Consider the following 22,870-nt stretch of genomic DNA (forward strand, 5'->3'; position numbering starts at 1 on the left):
GATATCACGCATGAACAAGGTAAGCGTGTCGTCTTTGATATCACGCATGAACAAAGTGAGCGTGTCGTCTTTGATATCACGCATGAACAAGGCAAGCGTGTCGTCTTTGATATCACGCATGAACAAGGTAAGCGTATCGTCTTTGATATCACGCATGAACAAGGTAAGCGTGTCGTCTTTGATATCACGCATGAACAAGGTAAGCGTATCGTCTTTGATATCACGCATGAACAAGGCAAGCGTGTCGTCTTTGATATCACGCATGAACAAGGTAAGCGTGTCGTCTTTGATATCACGCATGAACAAGGTAAGCGTGTAGTCTTTCATATCACGCATGAACAAGGTAAGCGTATCGTCGTTGATATCACGCACGAACAAGGTAAGCGTGTTGTCTTTGATATCATGCATGAACAAGGTAAGCGTGTCGTCTTTGATATCACGCATGAACAAGGTAGGCGTGTCGTCTTTGAAGTCACGTTATCTGTATAAAGGCTCTAGAACAAAAGCTTGTAACAGTTCTAGACTGGGCTCGGATTCAGAGATGGCACTACACAGTGTCGATCGCTGGTTTTTGGATGTTTGGAGTAAGATCATGAATATTCATAAGTTAGTCCACCTGCCACACTTGTATGCAAATTTTATGAGAACAAGGAATAGTAATCTAGAAATGGCCAACGTTCGCGCACGCGTGTTGCGTAATAAACGTTCCAGGGGTTCTATCAGCCTATTCCATTTGAAAGTAGTGACATGATCTCTCGTTCCCAATACGAATTTCGTGGAGAATTGTTGACAACACGCACTGAATGCTTTAAAGTGTGAGACTTTCCCCAAAATTGTAAATATAGAGATAGTTTGGGCAGTGTTTTTCCCCCAGTAAGATACATCCCTCGTATACGGACTCTATTTTATATAAAGACCCCCACAATGAAATGTCTCGTGGCGGATTTTATAGAAGAGACTTCGTGCGAGGGATATATACGACAGTGTTAATCGCTGGTTAATGTGTGTTTGAAGAAAACAGAGTAACTTATCCGGGGTATTTTACGGACCAGTGAAGCATGTATGTATCATCACCAGTTATGTGGCATGTTGCTATCAGCGAAAAGTTTCAAAATGGTCACAGTCAGCAAATCTCTGAGGATTGCTGTTACTACTGAGTTGATGCCTGGATTGGATATGTTTGAAGAATAATCTTCACGTAAACTACACGGTGGACGATCTCTAGCGCCAGTGTATATTTGTCACAAGCTATGGTGACGTATGGCTTGACAAGGAAAGTAAAGGACTAATACCAAAACCAATGGGATATTATGTGTATCACAAAATTAGAACAAAAAATAAGAAAGCATGGAGATCATCAGGTGGTATCAGCATTTTTATCAGAAATAGTATAAAAGAAGGAATCCAGATCATACCAACAAGAAATAGCTATACAATATGATGTAAATTAAGAAAAGAGTTTTTCCATTTAGAAAAAGATGTTTAAATTAAGACAACATACATACCACCAAAAAATTCAAGTTATTACAACCAAAATAACAATGACCCATATGAAGAACTGCACAATGAAATACAAGAATTCAAAATGAAAGGAAATATAATCATACAAGGTGACTTCAATGCAAGAACCAAATAACTTGAAGATATTATTATAGATGATGAAGACAAGTTACAAACAAACCTCCCAATACCAGATACACACATTTATGATACAAACATCAAGAAAAGGAGAAACGCAGACACATGGAAAAATGAATTTGGAGAAGAACTTGTTAGATTATGTAAGACAAACCACTTGAGAATAGTAAATGGAAGAACTCCCGGTGACTGGTCAGGAAAACTGACATGTTATAGTTACCATCGTGCAAGTACTGTTGATTACAGCATAGCTAGTGAAGAACTTCTTAAGAGTATCATTCATTTTGAAGTACAAGAACTACATACAACCAGTGACCACTGCCCAATCAGAACAATTCTAAAAACACAAAGTAGTTATAAAGAGAACATGGATATAAATAAAAACCTACAGGCACAGGCACCATCAAAATACCAATGGAACACAATAAATAAAGAACTGTATACAATCTACATGAAAACAAAGGAGAGCGAAGACATTGCAAATACATTTCATAAAAAATTACAATAACAGCAAAGAAAGTGATGAGATCGCTCATGAATTTCAAACATTAATGGACAAATTTGCAAATAAATGCTCCATACATAAGAAAGTAAAGAAGAAAACACAACAAAACAAAGTAAAATTCACTGATAGACAATGTAATATGATGAAAAAGGAATTACAAACATTTTCAAAAATGTTACAAAAAAATCCAACAGATGGTAAACTAAGAATAATGTACTACACTAAGAAGAAGAAATTCAAAAAATATGTAAAGAAACTACAGAAAAAGAAACAACAAAAATTATTATCAAACATTGAACAAGCAGATGAGAACGATGAAGTACAAACTTTTTGGAAGAAGATAAACTTATTAATACAGACAAAAGAAAACAGTTCAATAAAAGAAATTTCATATACAGCATGGATTGAACATTTTCAGAAAATCAGTAGAAATGATACAACTCCCATTGAGAGAATAAAAGAAATTGAGGACAGGCAGTTGCAGCTAGAGAAAGAAATGGACAACAATCATGAACTAAACAAACCTATAACATTACAGGAAATTATTCATGCAACAAGAAAACTGAAAAACAATAAAGCAACTGGACCAGACGGAATACCAGGAGAACTGTTGAAATATAGCAACAAACTAGTGAAACAAGCTTTACAACAAATGTATAACCACATCTTGGAAACTGGTATTTATCCACAGTCATGGAACACAAATGTTATAACACCAATACACAAAACAGATGATAAAATGGATGTTAATAACTACCGTGGTATATCTGTTAGCAACATCATCGCTAAAATATTTAGTAGTATTATTAACAAAAGAATATCCAGCTATTTAGAAAGTAACTTCACCATACATCCAAACCAAGCAGGTTTTCGTAACAAACATCACACTACTGACCATATATTGACACTCCACACCATTATTAAAAAATATCAATTAAGAAAGGAAAAAATATTCTGCTGCTTTGTGGATTTAAGAAAATGTTTTGATACAGTGTGGAGAACAGCACTGCAATATAAACTACTGAAAAATAACATCAACGGTCAAGTATATAACATTATGAAAATGATTTACAAATACATGAACTTTGTTATAAAATTAGGAGATGTTATAACACCACATTTCAAGCTAGATAATGGTGTTAAACAGGGCTGCCCTTTAAGCCCAACATTGTTTAACATCTTTATGAATGACTTTATTGAAGGACTGTCAAATATTGAAATGCCAGCACCAAACTTAGATGGTAAACATATTAACTGTTAACAATATGCAGATGACATTGCATTATTGTCTACTACAAAGGCAGGGCTACAAAATGCACTAAATTACCTTCATACATATACAGTTAGTTGGGGGCTACAAGTCAACACATCAAAAACAACAATTGTCATATTCAGGAAAAACTGGTGTAAAATATTATCACAAAAATTCACTTATGGAAAAGAAGAAATAGAAGTCAAAGAACAATACACGTACCTAGGAGTAATTTTTAAATCAAATAGTAATATTGTAACTACAGCTGATAGACTAGCATATAAGGCATACAAAGCACAATGTATACAATCACAACTATATTTACATAATACAAATAATATTAATATTAATATTAAATTAAAGCTGTTAAATATGACCCAATTACCAATCCTAACATATGCAGGAGAAATTTGGGTGTCCTTCTCAAACCTACTACATGGGATAAGACAGAAACTGAAAAGTATCACATCCGTTTCTGCAGACAAATTTTAAATTTAAATAATAAGATAAACAAAATAGCCTGTAGGATGGAAATGGGACGGGAACCTCTTATCTCCAAAACATACTGCCAAGCAGTTAGGTATTATAAACACCTAATAACTCTAGACTACAACAACTTGGCATACTATGCACTGAAGGAAATGAAGAAAAATAATTACCCAGGGTCATGGTTGAAGTCATTAGAAGACAACTTAGAAATATACACTAAATGTAATATAGATAATATAACAATACAAGAACTGATAATGTCAATCAGAGAATATTACACTAACACATGGAACAATGACAATAAAAGAGATGATGCAAAACTGCACACTTACAGTACATACAAAACCACACTAGACATGGAACATTACATAAAACACATAGATAACAGACATTACATCAAAATACTAGCACAATTTAGAACAAGTAGTCACAAACTAGCTATAGAAACAGGAAGGTACACAAAACCAAAAACACTGATAAAAGACAGATTATGCACCCACTGTAAAAAGATAGAAGATGAATTACATCATTTACTAGAATGTAAACTGTACACAGAACACAGAGATGACATATATAATATCCTTAAAGAAATTAACAGTGATTACCAAAACTTGAACAAAAAAGAACAATTTAAACTTGTACTATACAGTCACCAAATACAAATCATCTTATCACTCTTTGCAAATATTTAGTTAAATATAAACAAGACTAATTCTTTTATTTTGTCATGTTCTATGCTACATACAGTGATACTTACATATCACAGTATTTTAATATTTCTTATATTATTAATAATTGTCTGTAGTATTTTTGTCGTTCACTAATTTTGAATTCTTTTTAAATCAATTTTTACATTTCATGTACTTTTATTATTTACTTTATTAATCTGAAAACCTAAAAGGAAATGTTAACTCTTTCTTTACGGTATTAATAAAGCATTATTCTATTCTATTCTATGGTAATGATATTGACGTTATTGAACTCAATCGTATCGGGTTTTATTGATAATCCCGGGTCGTGTGAACACGTATTTACGGTGGAACTGATGTATGGTAGTGATGCTCTTAAAAACATGACCCTGCATATAATATAGCCTAACCCAAATTTAGATCGGAAGATTATTTTATCGCAAACAAACCCTTAATCGTTTCAGTAGCCTTGGAAGGAATGTAGAGTTATGGTTTGATTACGTGAGAGAAAAGACTTTTTGTGAGGTATTGTGTATAATTTCCTTTAGGCGTCTATAATTCCTGCCTTTGATAATATATAAATAATTACGAGAAGATTTTAAAACTAATAATTTCTGTTCGGATTCAAAACATTTTTGAGTTGCTCTTGTACTCGTTCATATGTGCCTATCCTGTTAATAAATCATGCTGCGCCCTCTATTGGTTCAAGACGGACATTGTGGTTATCAGATCTTCGCTTAACTTATATACTACTTTCCCGGAAGTAGCAAAACTGGGGTGCAAAAATACTCCTGCTTTGTCATGGCGGAAAATACAACCATGTCAGTTTACTGATAGTCGATAGAAAAGAATGTTATTTTTGTTACGTCGATTGGTACACCCAGGAGCACAATATCACGCGTGCAAGTTTACGTTACACCCCAATTTCGCATGCGCGCGCATGCGAAAAGCCGGTTCTTCGACTTCCGGAAAAGTCGTCTATTTATTCATCGCCGATAACCACAACGAGGTGCAGTGTATATGAAATGACCTGTCAAGTCGTGTCCCAGTCTTCTTAACTCATCGCCTATAGGTGTATCAACACCATCTGCCGCAGCATTCAACAAATGCGGTTGCCGACCGTGACACTTTTTCAATATGTACAACAACTCGCAGTTTTCCCTCACCGACGACGTTGGCTACACACACGGTAAGAAAGCTAAAAGGGATAGGTATATACTGTATGGCCTGGCTATTCTGTCGTTAGCTTTACTAGTGACTGTTATTGTGTTAGCTGTGCTGTACGCTGACGCAGTATCCGACGATGAGGAGAAATTAGCAACTGTGGTCCCCACGGACCACTTCCAACCAACACCTCCCCCACTGTGTCTATCGACGGAGTGTATCCTTACCTCTGCACAACTTTTAGAGAACATGAACGAGTCTTCAGACCCTTGCAACCAGTACTACATGCATGCTTGTGGGGGGTGGCTTGACAAATACGATATTCCATCCGATTCGTCGAGTTATGGGGTGTTCACGCAGATCAATGACAACAACATGCAAATCATTAAAAACACACTCGAAGGAGGAACTTACAACAAAGAAAGCGAAGCGGAAAACAAGACGTTCGAATTTTACGTTTCATGTATGGACACGGACACAATGGACGCGAAAGGAGCCCAGCCGTTCCTGGATCTGGTAGACATGCTTGGTGGCTGGGAGATACTCGGGAACTGGGATAGTGATAATTGGTATTTTAACTACAGTTTAGGGGAATTGGATCACGTGGTCGGGGTAACACCGTTTTACACTTGGTCGGTTGGAGCCGATGACATGGATCCACATATGTCGCTTTACAAAGTAAGTTTTTATATTTATGTACACATAAAAAAAAGAGTTAACATTTGGTAAATTTATTATTCAAGGGGCTAAATGTTCGGCAAAGTGATCCAGCCCCTTTAGTACGAAAATAATACTAACGTTATTTTCAGTCGATCGTGGGTGTCAAGTTCGCTTACAGCATCGTGTTGGCATTGTTAATGTTCATCTAAAAACAGTCGGATAGCATTTCAAATATTACAAATTCCATGCACCCGACATTCGCCATTTAAAGTGGGAATGATCGCTATTAAATGTTTTATTTCTTGCTTATATACTGTCTACGACTATATATAGCAATGTATAACGACTACAATGTGTAATGTGCTAAAAAATGTTAGTTTTTCTACTTCTAAAATTAAATTCTACCCCAAATCAGACCAACGCAGTACCATATTTTGACATGAACTAGGTGTACTTATGTAAATATCAATAAGTGCCACTATTTGTTTTGAAGTCATAACTCATTTTTATCGGATAACGTCATTTTAGCCGTGGTTTTTCCCACGTAAATCGCCGCAGTTCACTTCATTTAACGCATTATATCATTCTGGTCTTAATCCCAGCTTTGATGTTTTGTAAAATCACAGTAACAGACGGGCAACAGTTTAATAATTTTATACGATACACTGGATTATGATTTAGAACTTAATGGTACGTTCTATTAATTCAAAGTCATGCGCATTGCATTATATTGTAATTGTGGGTATATTGCACACTACTACACGTTGAGCACAAATCCCACACACTGTGACGGCAGAGATCAGCAAGGTGACCCAGACCTCTGTTAAGGTTACCATGGCAACCCTGACATGTTGTTTGTGGAGATGAGTACACTTGATATTAAAATACTGTATTTATCTATACGTCAGCTTAGTATCTTCAAATCAATATCACTTTATAACTTTATTAACCGATATGAATGGTGTGCAAATATTAATACGCGAAGTTATAGATTAAACACTGAGCACAGCTTTTGGGCATCTGGATCTGTTTCAAATATGTGTATTATTCAAGATTTTGTGATAAACACATTTCAAGTATGATCTCACACCTGGCATATTGCGATGATCAGTAGTGAAGCAACGTGCCTGCTTTTTACAATACAACGTAACGTTTTCGGCGTTGTAAAGCGATCGTACATTATTATATGGGATGGCCATAATCTTTGCATAGGTGGCAGGATTATACATTTTGTGTAAATTATCATTTCTGCTGCGACTGCTGTTCCTTGTGTCAACGGGAAGTCACGTGTACAATTTGGGTTTACTACTTCTTTCTATTTTTAATGAAGATGATCTATTTGCCAAACTCTCTATGGGAAATTGTTTTTCAATTTTCTTTAAAGGAAAAAGTAAAGTCTGACAACATAATACTCCAAGATGAAAGAGCTCGGCAAATGTAAGAACATGTAATTTACAGCTTTTTCATATTACTTTTCATTCTCTAGATATTTAACTTTTCATTAATTTATTTATTCAGTCCACCAACTTGATTCTTCAGCAAAGGAGTATGGGTAAAGTATGACATCATATCCACTGTTGTCAGAAATTGAGAAAATGATTTCATCTATAACTTCAAAAGTTGAACTTCAAATTGGCTGAAAGTTCAGAACATGGTAGCAAACTGTAAATTGCATTCTGCTACATTTGTGGAGGACTTTCTTTAAGGGGCCTTATGTTGTTTGACTTGACTTAATTCACCCCAATCGTTTCCAAACATAATAAAATAATTTTAAATGATGTGTAATTCGAAGAAATACGTGCATATTCACCACCACGTCTCGCTGCAGATTAAGATGAAATATTACAATAATAAGTTCAAAGTTTATATAGTTTGTTTGATATATAATAATAATTTATTTGGAACACTGGTGATATCCCAGTTTTAGTTTTATTTCATAAATACACCCGTTGTAACGATTTTAAGGTCCAAACTAGTTGATGTTTCGATAGGAGGTACCTCGTGTATATCAGTTGTTGATACGATGATATTCGTCAATATCATTTCTCCAAATCAGCAACAGATTTGTTTTATGGGCTGAGTATGACAGTTGATTTGTCACCAAACCATGCACTCTTCATTGTACAGATTATAGCGAATTCAATAAACTTGAATCACAGTAAATATTTAAATCATATGGCATATTTTCTGTCACAGTCGATAAAATCAAACTAACAGATTTGATAACAAAATAAAAAAAGCATATGCTTCAATATTTGTAGTCTTTTACATTCGTTTCTTGCTGTTGTCTTAAATTTTATGGACCCATTATGTTACGTCATTGTACCCGTTATTGTGTTGCAGAAAAAAACATGAAAATAACTTACACTTTGAGACATATGCCATTGTTATTCAGGCTGCATTGCGAGGGTATATTAGTATGTCGCGCACGTGCTCTAACACTACCCTAAGCTTAATGGTTCTGTCATTCGCATGTCCGGAATCGATAGAGTCGAGACAACAGTTTACTTACAGGTTGCATCAAAATTGTTGAGGTCGTACCGGAAGGGGTCGTTTACACAAATCTTAGTATTCATAACACATAGCGACCTATATATTCAGATCGCGTGTATTAGGTTTATTCAATATACCTACTATTACCTTAGGTTTTCAAGGTGACCTACATCACATGGTATTATCTGTTTTACTGTGTGCGTTACCATTCGCAGAACGTAGCCCATAATCTTTTAGTTTACTACTATAGATAATTTGTTTTTAATGTTTTTTCTCTAATATATACAATTATTGGTAACGCATGACAACGCATGGTTCGGAAGCTTTACACGCGATAAAATAAATGACGCAAATAACGAATAGACAAGAATACTACACGTTATAGATTCTAGGGTTAGACTCTTCAAATAAAATATTCCAAGGCTGTTCTGACTCACAGTAAATGTAATTCTTTTCCATTTACGCCTTCCATGACGTAATTTACGACGTGCATGCCTGGTCTCAAACAGAGAGTCTCAACAAAATTGATGTGTCTGGAAACGTGTTTACTTGATTATAATAATCAAAACAACGTGACGAGCGCCACCTGTGCCGATTGTAGTTAGGGAATAAAGGACGGCATATTGCCTATTAATATGCATCTGTCACCATAACGCCGAAAGTTACAGCGTGCCGTAAGTTTGCGGTATTTCACGGGGTATTTTAATCGTATCATATAAGGAAATACAAATTCCAAATATGGAATGATTACGCGCGTAAGCGTCCGCTAATAATAAAAACAGACATGGGTGCCACCAGAGTTTGACCGGACTCCACACAAAGCGCTGATCCGTTAAAAAAAACGGATTTCGGCATTCCCATGGTGTATCCTTGGAAGGAAAAGATGTATAATAATAAGGTTATTACGAGAATACCTCAAAGTATGCAGTCAGACAGTACGCCGCGCTTCGACCTCGCTGCCCGTCGGTCGATACCCCGGCTGTACTGTATTCGTCTGTGCATACTTTGAGGCATCCTCGTAATAACCTCATAGTATTGATAACAATAATGACATGGATGTGTGCAATAATGTAATAAGTAGTCGAGCGAGCATTCCCATCTGAGTTCTTCTAATTGAACGTTAATGAAACGTACCGGTAATTACCGGTAGGAGTTTCACCAACAATATTGAACACAAAAAGTCTAACATACTCAAAAATAAAACGGTCAAAGTAGTCGCTCTGCGTCCTATACAACGCGTCGTCTTCAGTATGAGTCCCATACGACGAGTCGTCTTCGATAGGATTCCATACCAAGTATCGTCCATGATATGGATCCCATACGAGTCATCTTCGATATGGTTCCATACCAAACACCGTTCACGATATGGCCCCATACGAGTTCGAGTCGTCTTCGATATGCCTCCTTGCCAAGTATCGTTCACAATATGGTCTCATACAACGAGCCGTCTTCGATATGGTTCCATACCAATTATCCTCTATGATATGATCCCATACACATAGTTGCCCAAGATGTGGCTCAAATACTACGCGTCGTCTTTGATGTGGGTCCCACATAACGCGTCATCTTTTGAGTGGAACCCATACAGCGCGTCTTCTTCAGTGTGGGTCTCATACAGTAAGTACACTGTATTCCATATAGGTCAATAAAACGCGTCGTTTCGATGTGGATCGTCTTCTATATGAGTCTCATACACAACGGATGTAAAATACATTGTTTGCTGAAGCGTCATTCGAATACGGGCTACTGTGTTCTATATTACATACACATGTTTTTAAACAAAAACAATCAATAACCACTGGAACGAACCATTGTTGAAGAATGATGAATCATCGTAACATCTGTTAAACAAAGTTCATATTTAGTGATACAACCATGAATTAGTATGGGAGTCCTGTCGCAGGTGGTGACACTATTGACCGATAGATGCGCTAGAACAGATACGCAGATAGAGGAGTACTTGTTTACGGTTAATCTGATAATGAAAATACATTTTCAAATGTGACAATGTAAAAACTGCGTAGCTTACGAGTAAATAAATGTATGTGCATTAATCAGAGAAATAAGTATTGCTCCTATCTGGATAATGACGTCAACAACCCGTGACATCTCATTTCACCAGCACCGTTACAGTCCGACGATGTCTGCACGAATATATGTAGATATGCTCGCGAAAGCGATGAGGGGGGGGGGGTACTTCCAGTGGAAATATAGATAAGGAAGATGCTGAATTGTACGAGTTACGGAAATCGAGTTACGAGCATCGAGTTACAAAAATGACCACGCCCATATTTTAGAAACCACGTCCACTTTTGTGAGACCTCGTCCAAATGGTAACTCGATGTTAAATTAACAGTTAACAGAACTTTTAGTTACGAGCAACAAACATTTTTGTTTTTGTTGAACGTCCACATTTAACAACTCGAACTTTAAGTAACAGTCAACCAAACATCGAGTTACAGGCAACATATATTTTTTGTTTTGTTTAACGTTCAAACTTAGTATTTAGAATGTTTATCAACCGAATTTCGAGTTATGGAAAAGATAAAAACGTTAATCAAAACAAAAAATATATGTTGCTCGTAACTCGAAGTTCGGATAAGTTACCTGGAGTTCGAGTTACCAAATGTAGACGTTGTACAACAGTAACAATTTATGCTGCTCGTAACTCGAAGTTTGTTTAACTGTTAATTAATTGCACACCGAGTTACAATTTGGGCGTGGTTCGCAAAAGTGGGCGTGGTTTCTAAAATATGGGCTCAATGCTATAAACTCGAGATCCGTAACTCGAACAATGCAGCATCTCAGATAGAGATGTACCATCGAATTACGTTCATTTGTTTGGGCATTGACTTGGAGTATGATGCTTTAGTTTGGAAAGTCACCGAACACATTCAGTTGAAAACAATCCTTGGAAATCAACAAAAACCGCTATTTCAGTATAAATAACTGTTGTTTCTATTGGATTAAATCATAGACCTTAGAAAGGTCTATGATTAAATCAACAAGCTTTAACAAATAGCCAGTTCGACGTAACATGCCGAAACAAATGACAAAAAAGAAATTCGCTACATTTTTGGAAGAGTATTAATTTATCTCATTTTGAAGAGTTTCTGATTTTACTGACGGAACACATCTATCCGATTGCCAGAATAGTACATCCCCGACAGTGGCGGCGGCACCGGGCGACCCCCTAAATCAACCTGAAATCAACCTGAAACCCTTTGTGTATTTGTGTGAATGCGACATTAAGAGGAATGCCTGTCCTGTCCCTCAAAATGCAGGAAATAAAGTTTTAGAGGGTCTAGATTTAAAAAATCTTCAGGGGAGCATGCTCCCGCACCCCCTAGTAAAGTCGCGCCTTCGACGCGAGGGATGGTTAGCAAATTTCGTGCCACCGCCTCTTCCCGTTCCCACGGGGGGTAAGTAGGACAATTGATGCCATATCATGTCACTGCTTCAATACTAGGCACTTAACTATGCCAAATGCAACCATTGTTTGAATAATATATCGGAACGTAGCAAAATTACACATTACAATCTTGGTTTGTGTTTATAAATAGCCCACACAATGGACACCATCACGTACCGGTACTCAGTTATTTGACCGAGACCGATCCGTCCTGATAAATTGTTTCAAACACGAAGCCTCAGTTGTATACACAAATCTTAAATATTTTACAGTAAAACACACACAGCAAAGTAACACGTACAAACCATGCAGGTAAATTATTATCTGTGCATACCATCACGGTGACCATCTTGTATGCTGACCACACCTTAAACACTCGCTGATGGATTGACGTAGTGCCACTCAGGTGATAAAATGAAGCTGGACGACGTCGACTGTTTTCGCGAATGGTAAATTACACACGTCACACTAATCGTCACACCAATTCGTTCGATTGGGTACACCGTAAGCTCGAATAACAGTGAGAAATGATTAAAATACAAAAAAACACACCTACAATAAAAGTTAAACAGCTTGGGACGTTATGGACATTATAAATATATATATATATATATGTTCCATTTTGAATAAGTGGCGGTCGCAGCAGCTATGCCCCTTGAATGAATTTGCGCTTACTAGTCCTGTAACATTACTAAAATTATGAAATAATAGACGACAACTAATGGGCAATAGACTATTTTCCGTTCACTGCGTGAATCACGCGTTATGCGTGAAATCGAACGTAAAAACAGGACAAAAAAGGTCATAGCGTCGTAGTCGCGTCAAACATCGCGTGGGATTCGACAAACGCGAAAGTATTTCGGGGACATTTCCATGCTTAATAATGTGCTGTCCACATTTGATGATAAACAATTTCGATTAAGTAAGGGTATTCGGAAGCAATATTACTCTGTCGAAGATCTGCCGGTCAATGTAAGCTACGAAATAAAGAAATTCTAGTTCAAAATCAAATCGTTCGATTTTTGCGGCAGACGTTCGACGCGCCTCTTTCATGCATCTCGCGAGATCTCGCAATTGTACGGAAAATCACCTATTGTTATTGCATGTAATGTGAATCGCGCGTGTAAAACACGCTATCGATTTACTCTGAATTCGAACACGCGCTGCACGACTATTACCTTATTTTGTGTGCTCCAATTATACATTCATCTAGTCATTGAGCATATTTGTATACAGTGTCAACTTTGAATCAAAGAAAGAACTCCCGTGTGATGAGAATATTGAAGGCATATGAAAAAAAAATAGAGAGTATTTAAAATTAATTCAAAATCAGCCTTTTAAACAAGAAGCTTGGCGACTAATACCGGCCTGTTAGGGTTGTATCTGTTCATAGTTAATTAGTAATGTTATTGCTTAAATAAACTGAAGTCACTGCCAGTTTAGCAGTGCCCTCTGTGTCCAAAGTGACAAAATCACCTATATCTAGTTTGACCACGACCAAATATGCTTACAATGCAATGCATCTAAGATACACAACATGGAAACAATGTAATTGAAGTTTATAACACTCACATAGAATAGTAAAATTTACTATTTGTGGTTTGCAGTCTGGTTTAGAGAACTAGAGAACTTGTGCAACAACAATTTAAACATGATGATTTTTCGAGACAATAGAAATACAGTTTTTTTTTTTTTATTTATAAACTTTTGTTGGAGTTTGCACTGAAATTAACATCTTTGGTTTACAAGTTGCAATTAATCTGCATATTGTGAAGTGGACTGGGATACATTTTTCAACAAATTTCTCCATTTCTTATTATGAGAAGTCAACTTATTCCGTCGGACAGCAATGAAGTACTCTATCCCCAGGACATATTTTAGATATCTTTTTGTATGCCATGAATTCCGGCTTTTGGTTTTTATGTCTAGTACACGAGTATATATGACTTTTTGCTCCCAGAAAGAGTTTTCATCCCCGAAAAGGATTTGTTGTGCGTTCGGGAATGCCCTCAGACCAAATATGTCCATCAAAGCATATACAATGTTTCCAAACAATATTGGGTACATTGACATTGGTAAAACAAATAGATAAGAGATTCAGAATATGTTGAACAGAAATTACACAGATCAGATTCCACAATGGAAGGGTTCATCTTAAATAATGTTTTGTTTGTGGTCAGAATATTGTGAATTATTTTGAGTTGAAATTCTCTGAGACGAGTGTCAATTGTAATACGAAAGGGTAATTGGTAGATTGGATAAAAATGCAAATTTCATAATCGATATAATATCAAAATTACTCTAATCACATCTGTGGATTACCCCTATAGCATCTATGTACCAAGTTGTAATGATTATGCAAATTAGACACGCAAATAGACGCCGTGCGCGTCAAATGGGTGTTTAACATGGTTACGAAATCTTACTAACATTTGGAACTGACGTAATCATAGAACACGGAACAGTGCGTGAAAAAGATTAAAGGAAAACACCGTGCTAAAACAAAGAAATTATTTTAATGTCTCAACAGTTATATTTACGACTGTTTACTCACTTGTTTGTCCGAATCGAACGTCTCTGGGAATAAGCTAATGGTCATTAGATCCGTTTCTAGTCGGCGCTCGTGAATTCCAAAGAGTGCGTTCGAAAGGTAATTAGTATCTTTGAATTTTAATACAAAGCTAATTAGGTTCTGATGAAACCTAATAATTGTTTTTTGAGTTATCGATGGGAAAGCGAAAAATTAGATAATTACTATGCGAATTAGGTGATTAGTACACATGGAACGCAAAACTAATCAGGTCTGTGCATTGCTCCAGAGCACCTACATACAGAGATATTTGTAGAATAGCCAAACAATTGTATTATTATGCAAATTAGGTAATTAAGAAGTACATATTTCAACAAAAAACTAATCAGGGGATCGCATTGTTTTGTACCAAAAAAAGTCTACAATTTACTAATTGTTATGTAAATTAGGTAATTAATATGTATAGATTTCAACTCAAAACTTATGCACACGGGAATCAATCTTCTGAGTGTTAGAGCATGTCAATATTAAGCATCGAGTTTTACCTCCGACAGAGTGGCGATATGCTTAAACAACTTTCTATATGCTTGACCGGACTGGAATTTACTATTCGTTTTTAAATTTTATTTGGATTGCGTGTTTGGTTATATAAAGAAAGAGATATTGACACTACATGTTTCATCTGTTTTATCAGAGAATCACTCAATCTCTGTCCAATGGAGCCCAGACAAAACAGTCAAAGTGAAGTCACTTGTAGTTTCTGTTGTTGAAAAATGTACACTGCCTCCTTATAAAGTTCCAAGTCATAGTGGAGTGCCAACGCTACATCCGGGTCATCCTGTAATTCATCTACCAATGCTTGTCTTTCCTTGGAGACAGTGTCATTCACTGCCATTGAGTTGATTGTTTGCACGTGCTCGTTCTCTTTACACGTGTCTGAAAACGGCACCTGATAGGCTGTTTGTAGCAAATCTAAAGTGATGTCCATTTCGTCTACTATCCCAATAACCGTGAACCAGTTTTCCATATTATCGAGAAAGTATCTTAAAAGTAAATCTTTTTCGTGTTGGCTCAACATAAAATTGACGTAAACTTGGTGGATCTTCCAGCAAAGATCCTCGTCACCTCTGGGTCCTGGGAACAATCCAACCATGTATTTATGAACTGCTTTCACGTATACGCGTGAACATAGATCGACATCGTTGAAGAGTTGTTTAAAAAACATGCTGCCAATCAATGTTGCCCATTCAACGACAGTCACGTGGTTAGAACCGTTTGCCCGGATGCGGCATATCTGATCTCGGTAGAACACTTTACAATAGAGATAGTGCGACACCATGCGTTCGTACGGGTCACGGAGTACTGTAAAGTAAGAACAGGGACTCGATAAGCGGTCACATAACCCAAACGCGTAACCACCTTCGTAAAACTTTCTCTTCGGTATTCCAGAAAGTTTTAGGTAATTGAAAATCTCAACAAAGTCCTTATAAGACGCCTTTCTCGGTCGGTCTATGCGCATGCGTCGGGTCATGTTAAAGAGGCATGACTTGATTGTCTGACCTCCGGCTTTGTTGTGATGTACGAAAACAATGGTACTATTGTCTTGGAGACTGTGTCCATCTTGACTTGTATAATAATTTGGACTAGTGTTGGTGCGGATAAGCCATGGATACCGTTTAAATAGTGTCTGATAGGACGATTGGTCATCGACGCCCTGTTTTTCAGTCAGCTTGTAAACATTGTCGGTTGTCATGGCTTTTCGTTTGTATTGTAGTTTCGTTTCCGTGGTCATCCGCGCCTCGTCCATCTTCACTACATACGCACTCCATACAATCAGCAATGATATGACTAGAACATTTATGAACAACACTCGCCCCGCTAACCAGAGACGTCGGGATGACCAACGAATCATAATTTAACAAAATCCCTAGAAACAAACAAAAACACACTATTATACGTTTGCTTTTTTGCAAATTACGCATACATTGAATATTTATATTGCATCGGACAAGCTGTGTTGTTTCTCAAAACACGGTGTGGGTACGTTTATAACCACTCTGCACGATTCAACTAGGTAATAAATTCTTATTTGCGCTAACTCTAGTAGCGGCAGTTGCAGGGCGGACTCAATCAGTACGATAACTCTATATTAATTGGAAAGGAAATAATCCCAACAAATCATTGCTAAATGGTTCAATATTACATCCTAGTATATCGACGTATGCTGTAATAAAAGATCATTTATTATTAATTTCAATCAATCAGTACTGAAGAAAAAATGAATTTTACAAAACAATACATGATTTGGATAATGTTCTACATAAGGTCACAGCCATAGTACCATATGGCGTACGTACTTACACTAGGTGATGACATGCACCGGTAGTTATATTTTACGACAGCGGCCACCCAGAAAGTACCAACAGTCTAAATGGAATTCACGTCCGGTTAACACTATCAATTGATATATAACGACGGTCGGATTTAGGGACGGATCTAGGATTCTGGAATAGGGGGCCGATAAGTTGGTCGAAGGCCAATTTCGCGAGCGCCAATGGCGCGAAGCCCTGTTGGTTGTTAAAAATAGGGGCCCTCGGCCCCCATCTAAATCCGCCAATGGGATTTACTCAAATGATGTGTCTTGCATTCCTGGGTAGAATTAGACAATTTGAAACCACGGTGTTGTTGGAAGGACGGTCTGTTATGTTGCACTTTGACGCCAGTGATTATTATTAGACACAGAACAACTGTTGTGTTATAACACACACATATTTGTTCGGGTTTATATATCAATATCACATGTGAATTGTATAGTGGATGGCACTCACCTCCAATGTCTCCAGCTATTGCATTCCTCACTCACCAACATTCATGCAGACACACGAATAAGTCGATGGACGCAGATTTATATATGTTTGCACAGTGGCAGATTTCGCACATTAGATGGCTTGCACACGAGCCAGTCAAACACGGGTATGTACGCTCATTTGACAACTACGTTACTGCCAAATCGGAAAGATACTATTCCTCAATTGTATTCCAATCTATAAACAATGTTATTTCTTCCGATCATGAATGTATGAAATCGAAATACTGACCCCGTTTACAGTCATGACAATTTTATTATCAATCGACACAGCTTGTACGGATTTACGCCTCATTTTAATTAATGTTTCCATGGGTTACCCGGTAATGTAAGGGTTATCGGTATTCGGTTAAAGTCCGCTTACAGTCTGAAATGTATGCAAATCAAACTAAATTTATAGACTCTGCAATGTTTTTGTATAAAACATTACTCTATCTCAATTGTATAGATTATATTTACGGTTGCACATCATCACCATTAACTGCGGAATGATATAAAAGGTATTGCTATAGCAACGCATAGACGTTAAGGTTCATTAAATCGTCATAGCAACAATGACATTCTATTAGCGTATTCCTCTCCAAAGGAGAACATGTACACGTTATAATGATTACACTGGCGGAAACCGTGTGGCGGGGAGTCGCTGGACTAATTAATTGATTAATTGGCGTCTACGGAACTGCACAATTGCTTATTTCAAGTAATGGAATCAAATAACTGTAATATCCGCCACACATAGTTTGTAGTCAGTATAGATTAACAAAACTTCGGATCATGGAGCTCTTTTTAGCTCAGTGGTTAGATAAGTGCCGAGGACGTGTGTCTGCACAGTTCTTCAATGTAAATAGCACCGGTCTATTCAATATTTGCATAACTTGTTCAATTGAACCATGGTGAGAGCGACCATAGCCACCCTTTGTTGAGGGTCTATGGAGCGACCTAGACCTTAAAGAAGGTTAAGGGTACACTATAAACTAATGTTAATGTTTACAATAGGAAGGAAAGTACGTTGATGTAGAACACCACAATGTCACCTGATATACTGGCAATGGTAGATTGAGTCGAAGCATATATACAAGACGGAATTTGAGCAAACAAGCTGGTCTCTGATTGGTCTAACTGTGAAACGAGCACGCATGCCGAATATCACACTTCCTCTACTTTATGATATTTCCAAATATCACTCTTTCTCTACTTTATGATATTGCCGAATATCACACTTGTTCAAGTTCTACTTTATGATATTGCCGAATATCACACTTTCTCTACTTTATGTATTGCCGAATATCACACTTCCTCTACTTTATGTATTGCCGAATATCACACTTTCTCTACTCTATGTATTGCCGAATATCACACTTCCTCTACTTTATGATATTCCCGAATATCACACTTCCTCTACTTTATGATATTCCCGAATATCACACTTCCTCTACTTTATGTATTGCCGAATATCACACTTTCTCTACTCTATGTATTGCCGAATATCATTCTTCCTCTACTTTATGTATTGCCGAATATCACACTTCCTCTACTTTATGATATTCCCGAATATCACACTTCCTCTACTTTATGTATTGCCGAATATCACACTTTCTCTACTTTATGTAGTGCCGGATATCACACTTTCTCTACTTTATGATACTCCCGAATATCACACTTCCTCTACTTTATGTATTGCCGAATATCACACTTTCTCTACTTTATGTATTGCCGAATATCACACTTCCTTTACTTTATGTATTGCCGAATATCACACTTTCTCTACTTTATGATATTCTCGAATATCACACTTTCTCTACTTTATGTATTGCCGAATATCACACTTTCTCTACTCTATGTATTGCCGAATATTACACTTTCTCTACTTTATATTTCCGAATATCATACTTCCTCTACGTTATGTATTGCCGAATATCACACTTTCTCTACTTTATGTATTGCCGAATATCACAGTTCCTCTACTTTATGATATTCCCGAATATCACACTTTCTCTACTTTATGTATTGCCGAGTATCACACTTTCTCTACTCTATGTATTGCCGAATATTACACTTTCTCTACTTTATATTTCCGAATATCATACTTCCTCTACGTTATGTATTGCCGAATATCAAACTTTCTCTACTTTATGTATTGCCGAATATCACACTTTTTTCTACTTTATGATATTCCCGAATATCACACTTCCTCTACTTTATGTATTGCCGAACATCAAACTTTCTCTACTTTATGTATTGCCGAATATCACACTTTCTCTACTTTATGTATTGCCGAATATCACACTTTTTTCTACTTTATGTATTGCCGAATATCACACTTTCTCTACTTTATGATATTTCCGAATATCACACTTTCTCTACTTTATGATATTTCTGAATATCATACTTTCTCGACGTTATGTGTTGTCGAATATCACACTTCCTCTACTTTATGTATTGCCGAACATCAAACTTTCTCTACTTTATGTATTGCCGAATATCACACTTCCGCTACTTTATGTATTGCCAAATATCACACTTTCTCTACTTTATGATATTTCCGAATATCACACTTCCTCTACGTTATGTATTGCAGAATATCACACTTCCTCTACATTATGTATTGCCGAACATCAAACTTTCTCTACTTTATGTATTGCCGAATATCACACTTTCTCTACTTTATGATATTTCCGAATATCACACTTTCTCTACTTTATGATATTTCGGAATATCATACTTCCTCTACGTTATGTGTTGTCGAATAGCACACTTTCTCTACTTTATGTAGTGCCGAATATCACACTTTCTCTACTTTATGATATTCCCGAATATCACACTTCCTCTACTTTATGTATTGCCGAATATCACACTTTCTCTACTTTATATATTCCCGAATATCACACTTCCTCTACTTTATGTATTGCCGAATATCACACTTTCTCTACTTTATATATTCCCGAATATCACACTTCCTCTACTTTATGATATTCCCGAATATCACACTTTCTCTACTTTATGTATTGCCGAATATCACACTTCATCTACTCTATGTATTGCCGAATATCATTCTTCCTCTACTTTATGTATTGCCGAATATCACACTTTCTCTACTTTATGTATTGCCGAATATCACACTTTCTCTACTTTATGTATTGCCGAATATCACACTTCCTTTACGTTATGTATTGCCGAATATCACACTTCCTCTACGTTATGTATTGCCGAATATCACACTTTCTCTACTTTATGTATTGCCGAATATCACACTTCTGAATATCATACTTCCTCTACGTTATGTGTTGTCGAATATCACACTTTCTCTACTTTATGATATTTCCGAATATCACACTTCCTCTACTTTTTGTATTGCCGAATATCACACTTTCTCTACTTCATGATATTTCCGAACATCAAACCTTCTCTACTTTATGATATTTCCGAATATCACACTTCCTCTACTTTATGTATTGCCGAATATCACACTTTCTCTACTTTATGATATTCCCGAATATCACACTTCCTCTACTTTATGTATTGCCGAATATCACACTTTCTCTACTTTATGTATTGCCGAATATCACACTTTCTCTACTTTATGTATTGCCGAATATCACACTTCCTCTACGTTATGTATTGCCGAATATCACACTTTCTCTACTTTATGATATTCCCGAATATCACACTTCCTCTACTTTATGTATTGCCGAATATCACACTTTCTCTACTTTATGATATTTCCGAATATCACACTTTCTCTACTTTATGATATTTCCGAATATCATACTTCCTCTACGTTATGTATTGCCGAATATCACACTTTCTCTACTTTATGATATTTCCGAATATTACACTTTCTCTACTTTATGATATTTCCGAATATCACATTTCCTCTACGCTATGTATTGCCGAATATCACACTTTCTCTACTTTATGATATTTCCGAATATCACACTTTCTCTACGTTATGTATTGCCGAATATCACACTTTTTTCTACTTTATGATATTCCCGAATATCACACTTCCTCTACTTTATGTATTGCCGAACATCAAACTTTCTCTACTTTATGTATTGCCGAATATCACACTTTCTCTACTTTATGATATTTCCCAATATCACACTTCCTCTACTTTTATGTATTGCCGAATATCACACTTTCTCTACTTTATGATATTTCCGAACATCAAACTTTCTCTACCTAATGATATTTCCGAATATCACACTTCCTCTACGTTATGTATTGCAGAATATCACACTTCCTCTACTTTATGTATTGTCGAACATCAAACTTTCTCTACTTTATGTATTGCCGTATATCACACTTTCTCTACTTTATGATATTTCCGAATATCACACTTCCTCTACTTTATGATATTTCCGAATATCACACTAAGTTCTCTACTTTATGTATTGCCGAATATCACACTTTCTCTACTTTATGTAGTGCCGAATATCACACTTCCTCTACTTTATGTATTGCCGAATATCACACTTTCTCTACTTTATGATATTTCCGAATATCACACTTTCTCTACTTTATGATATTTCTGAATATCATACTTCCTCTACGTTATGTATTGTCGAATATCACACTTTCTCTACTTAATGATATTTCCGAATATCACACTTTCTCTACTTTATGATATTTCCGAATATCACATTTCCTCTACGTTATATATTGCCGAATATCACACTTTCTCTACTTTATGATATTTCCGAATATCACACTTTCTCTACTTTATGATATTGCCGAATATCACACTTCCTCTACGTTATGTATTGCCGAATATCACACTTTCTCTACTTTATGTATTGCCGAATATCAAACTTTCTCTACTTTATGATATTTCCGAATATCACACTTCATCTACTTTATGTATTGCCGAATATCACACTTTCTCTACTTTATGATATTTACGAATATCACACTTTCTCTACTTTATGATATTTCCGAATATCATACTTCCTCTACGTTATGTATTGCCGAATATCACACTTTCTCTACTTTATGATATTTCCGAATATCACACTTTCTTTACTTTATGATATTTCCGAATATCACATTTCCTCTACGTTATGTATTGCCGAATATCACACTTTCTCTACTTTATGATATTTCCGAATATCACACTTTCTCTACTTTATGATATTGCCGAATATCACACTTCCTCTACTTTATGTATTGCCG

General features: G+C 36.3%; 2 protein-coding genes across 2 annotated transcripts in view; one reads left to right on the forward strand and one right to left on the reverse strand.

Annotated features, from left to right (window-relative positions):
• The first annotated feature begins 5,710 nt into the window (after positions 1-5,710).
• The window catches only part of LOC100374393 (endothelin-converting enzyme homolog), a 44,423-nt gene continuing 27,263 nt past the window's right edge, over positions 5,711-22,870 (forward strand). The window contains exon 1 of the mRNA XM_085502675.1: positions 5,711-6,415. Coding sequence (XP_085358801.1) covers positions 5,711-6,415 — 705 coding nt within the window. The remainder of the gene's footprint in view (positions 6,416-22,870) is intronic.
• On the reverse strand, positions 15,503-16,639 carry LOC144350047 (uncharacterized). The gene has a single exon (XM_078008424.1). It carries the CDS (start codon positions 16,637-16,639, stop codon positions 15,569-15,571), a length of 1,071 nt encoding a protein of 356 aa, XP_077864550.1. The 3' UTR covers positions 15,503-15,568.

The sequence above is a fragment of the Saccoglossus kowalevskii genome, chromosome 8 (genome assembly GCF_978046115.1).
Source record: "Saccoglossus kowalevskii chromosome 8, keSacKowa6.1, whole genome shotgun sequence".
In the NCBI taxonomy this organism is placed as follows: domain Eukaryota; kingdom Metazoa; phylum Hemichordata; class Enteropneusta; family Harrimaniidae; genus Saccoglossus; species Saccoglossus kowalevskii.

Bases quoted from the DNA above. Each gene is read 5' to 3' on its own strand.
- LOC144350047 (XM_078008424.1), bottom strand. From the start codon at position 16,639: ATGGACGAGGCGCGGATGACCACGGAAACGAAACTACAATACAAACGA.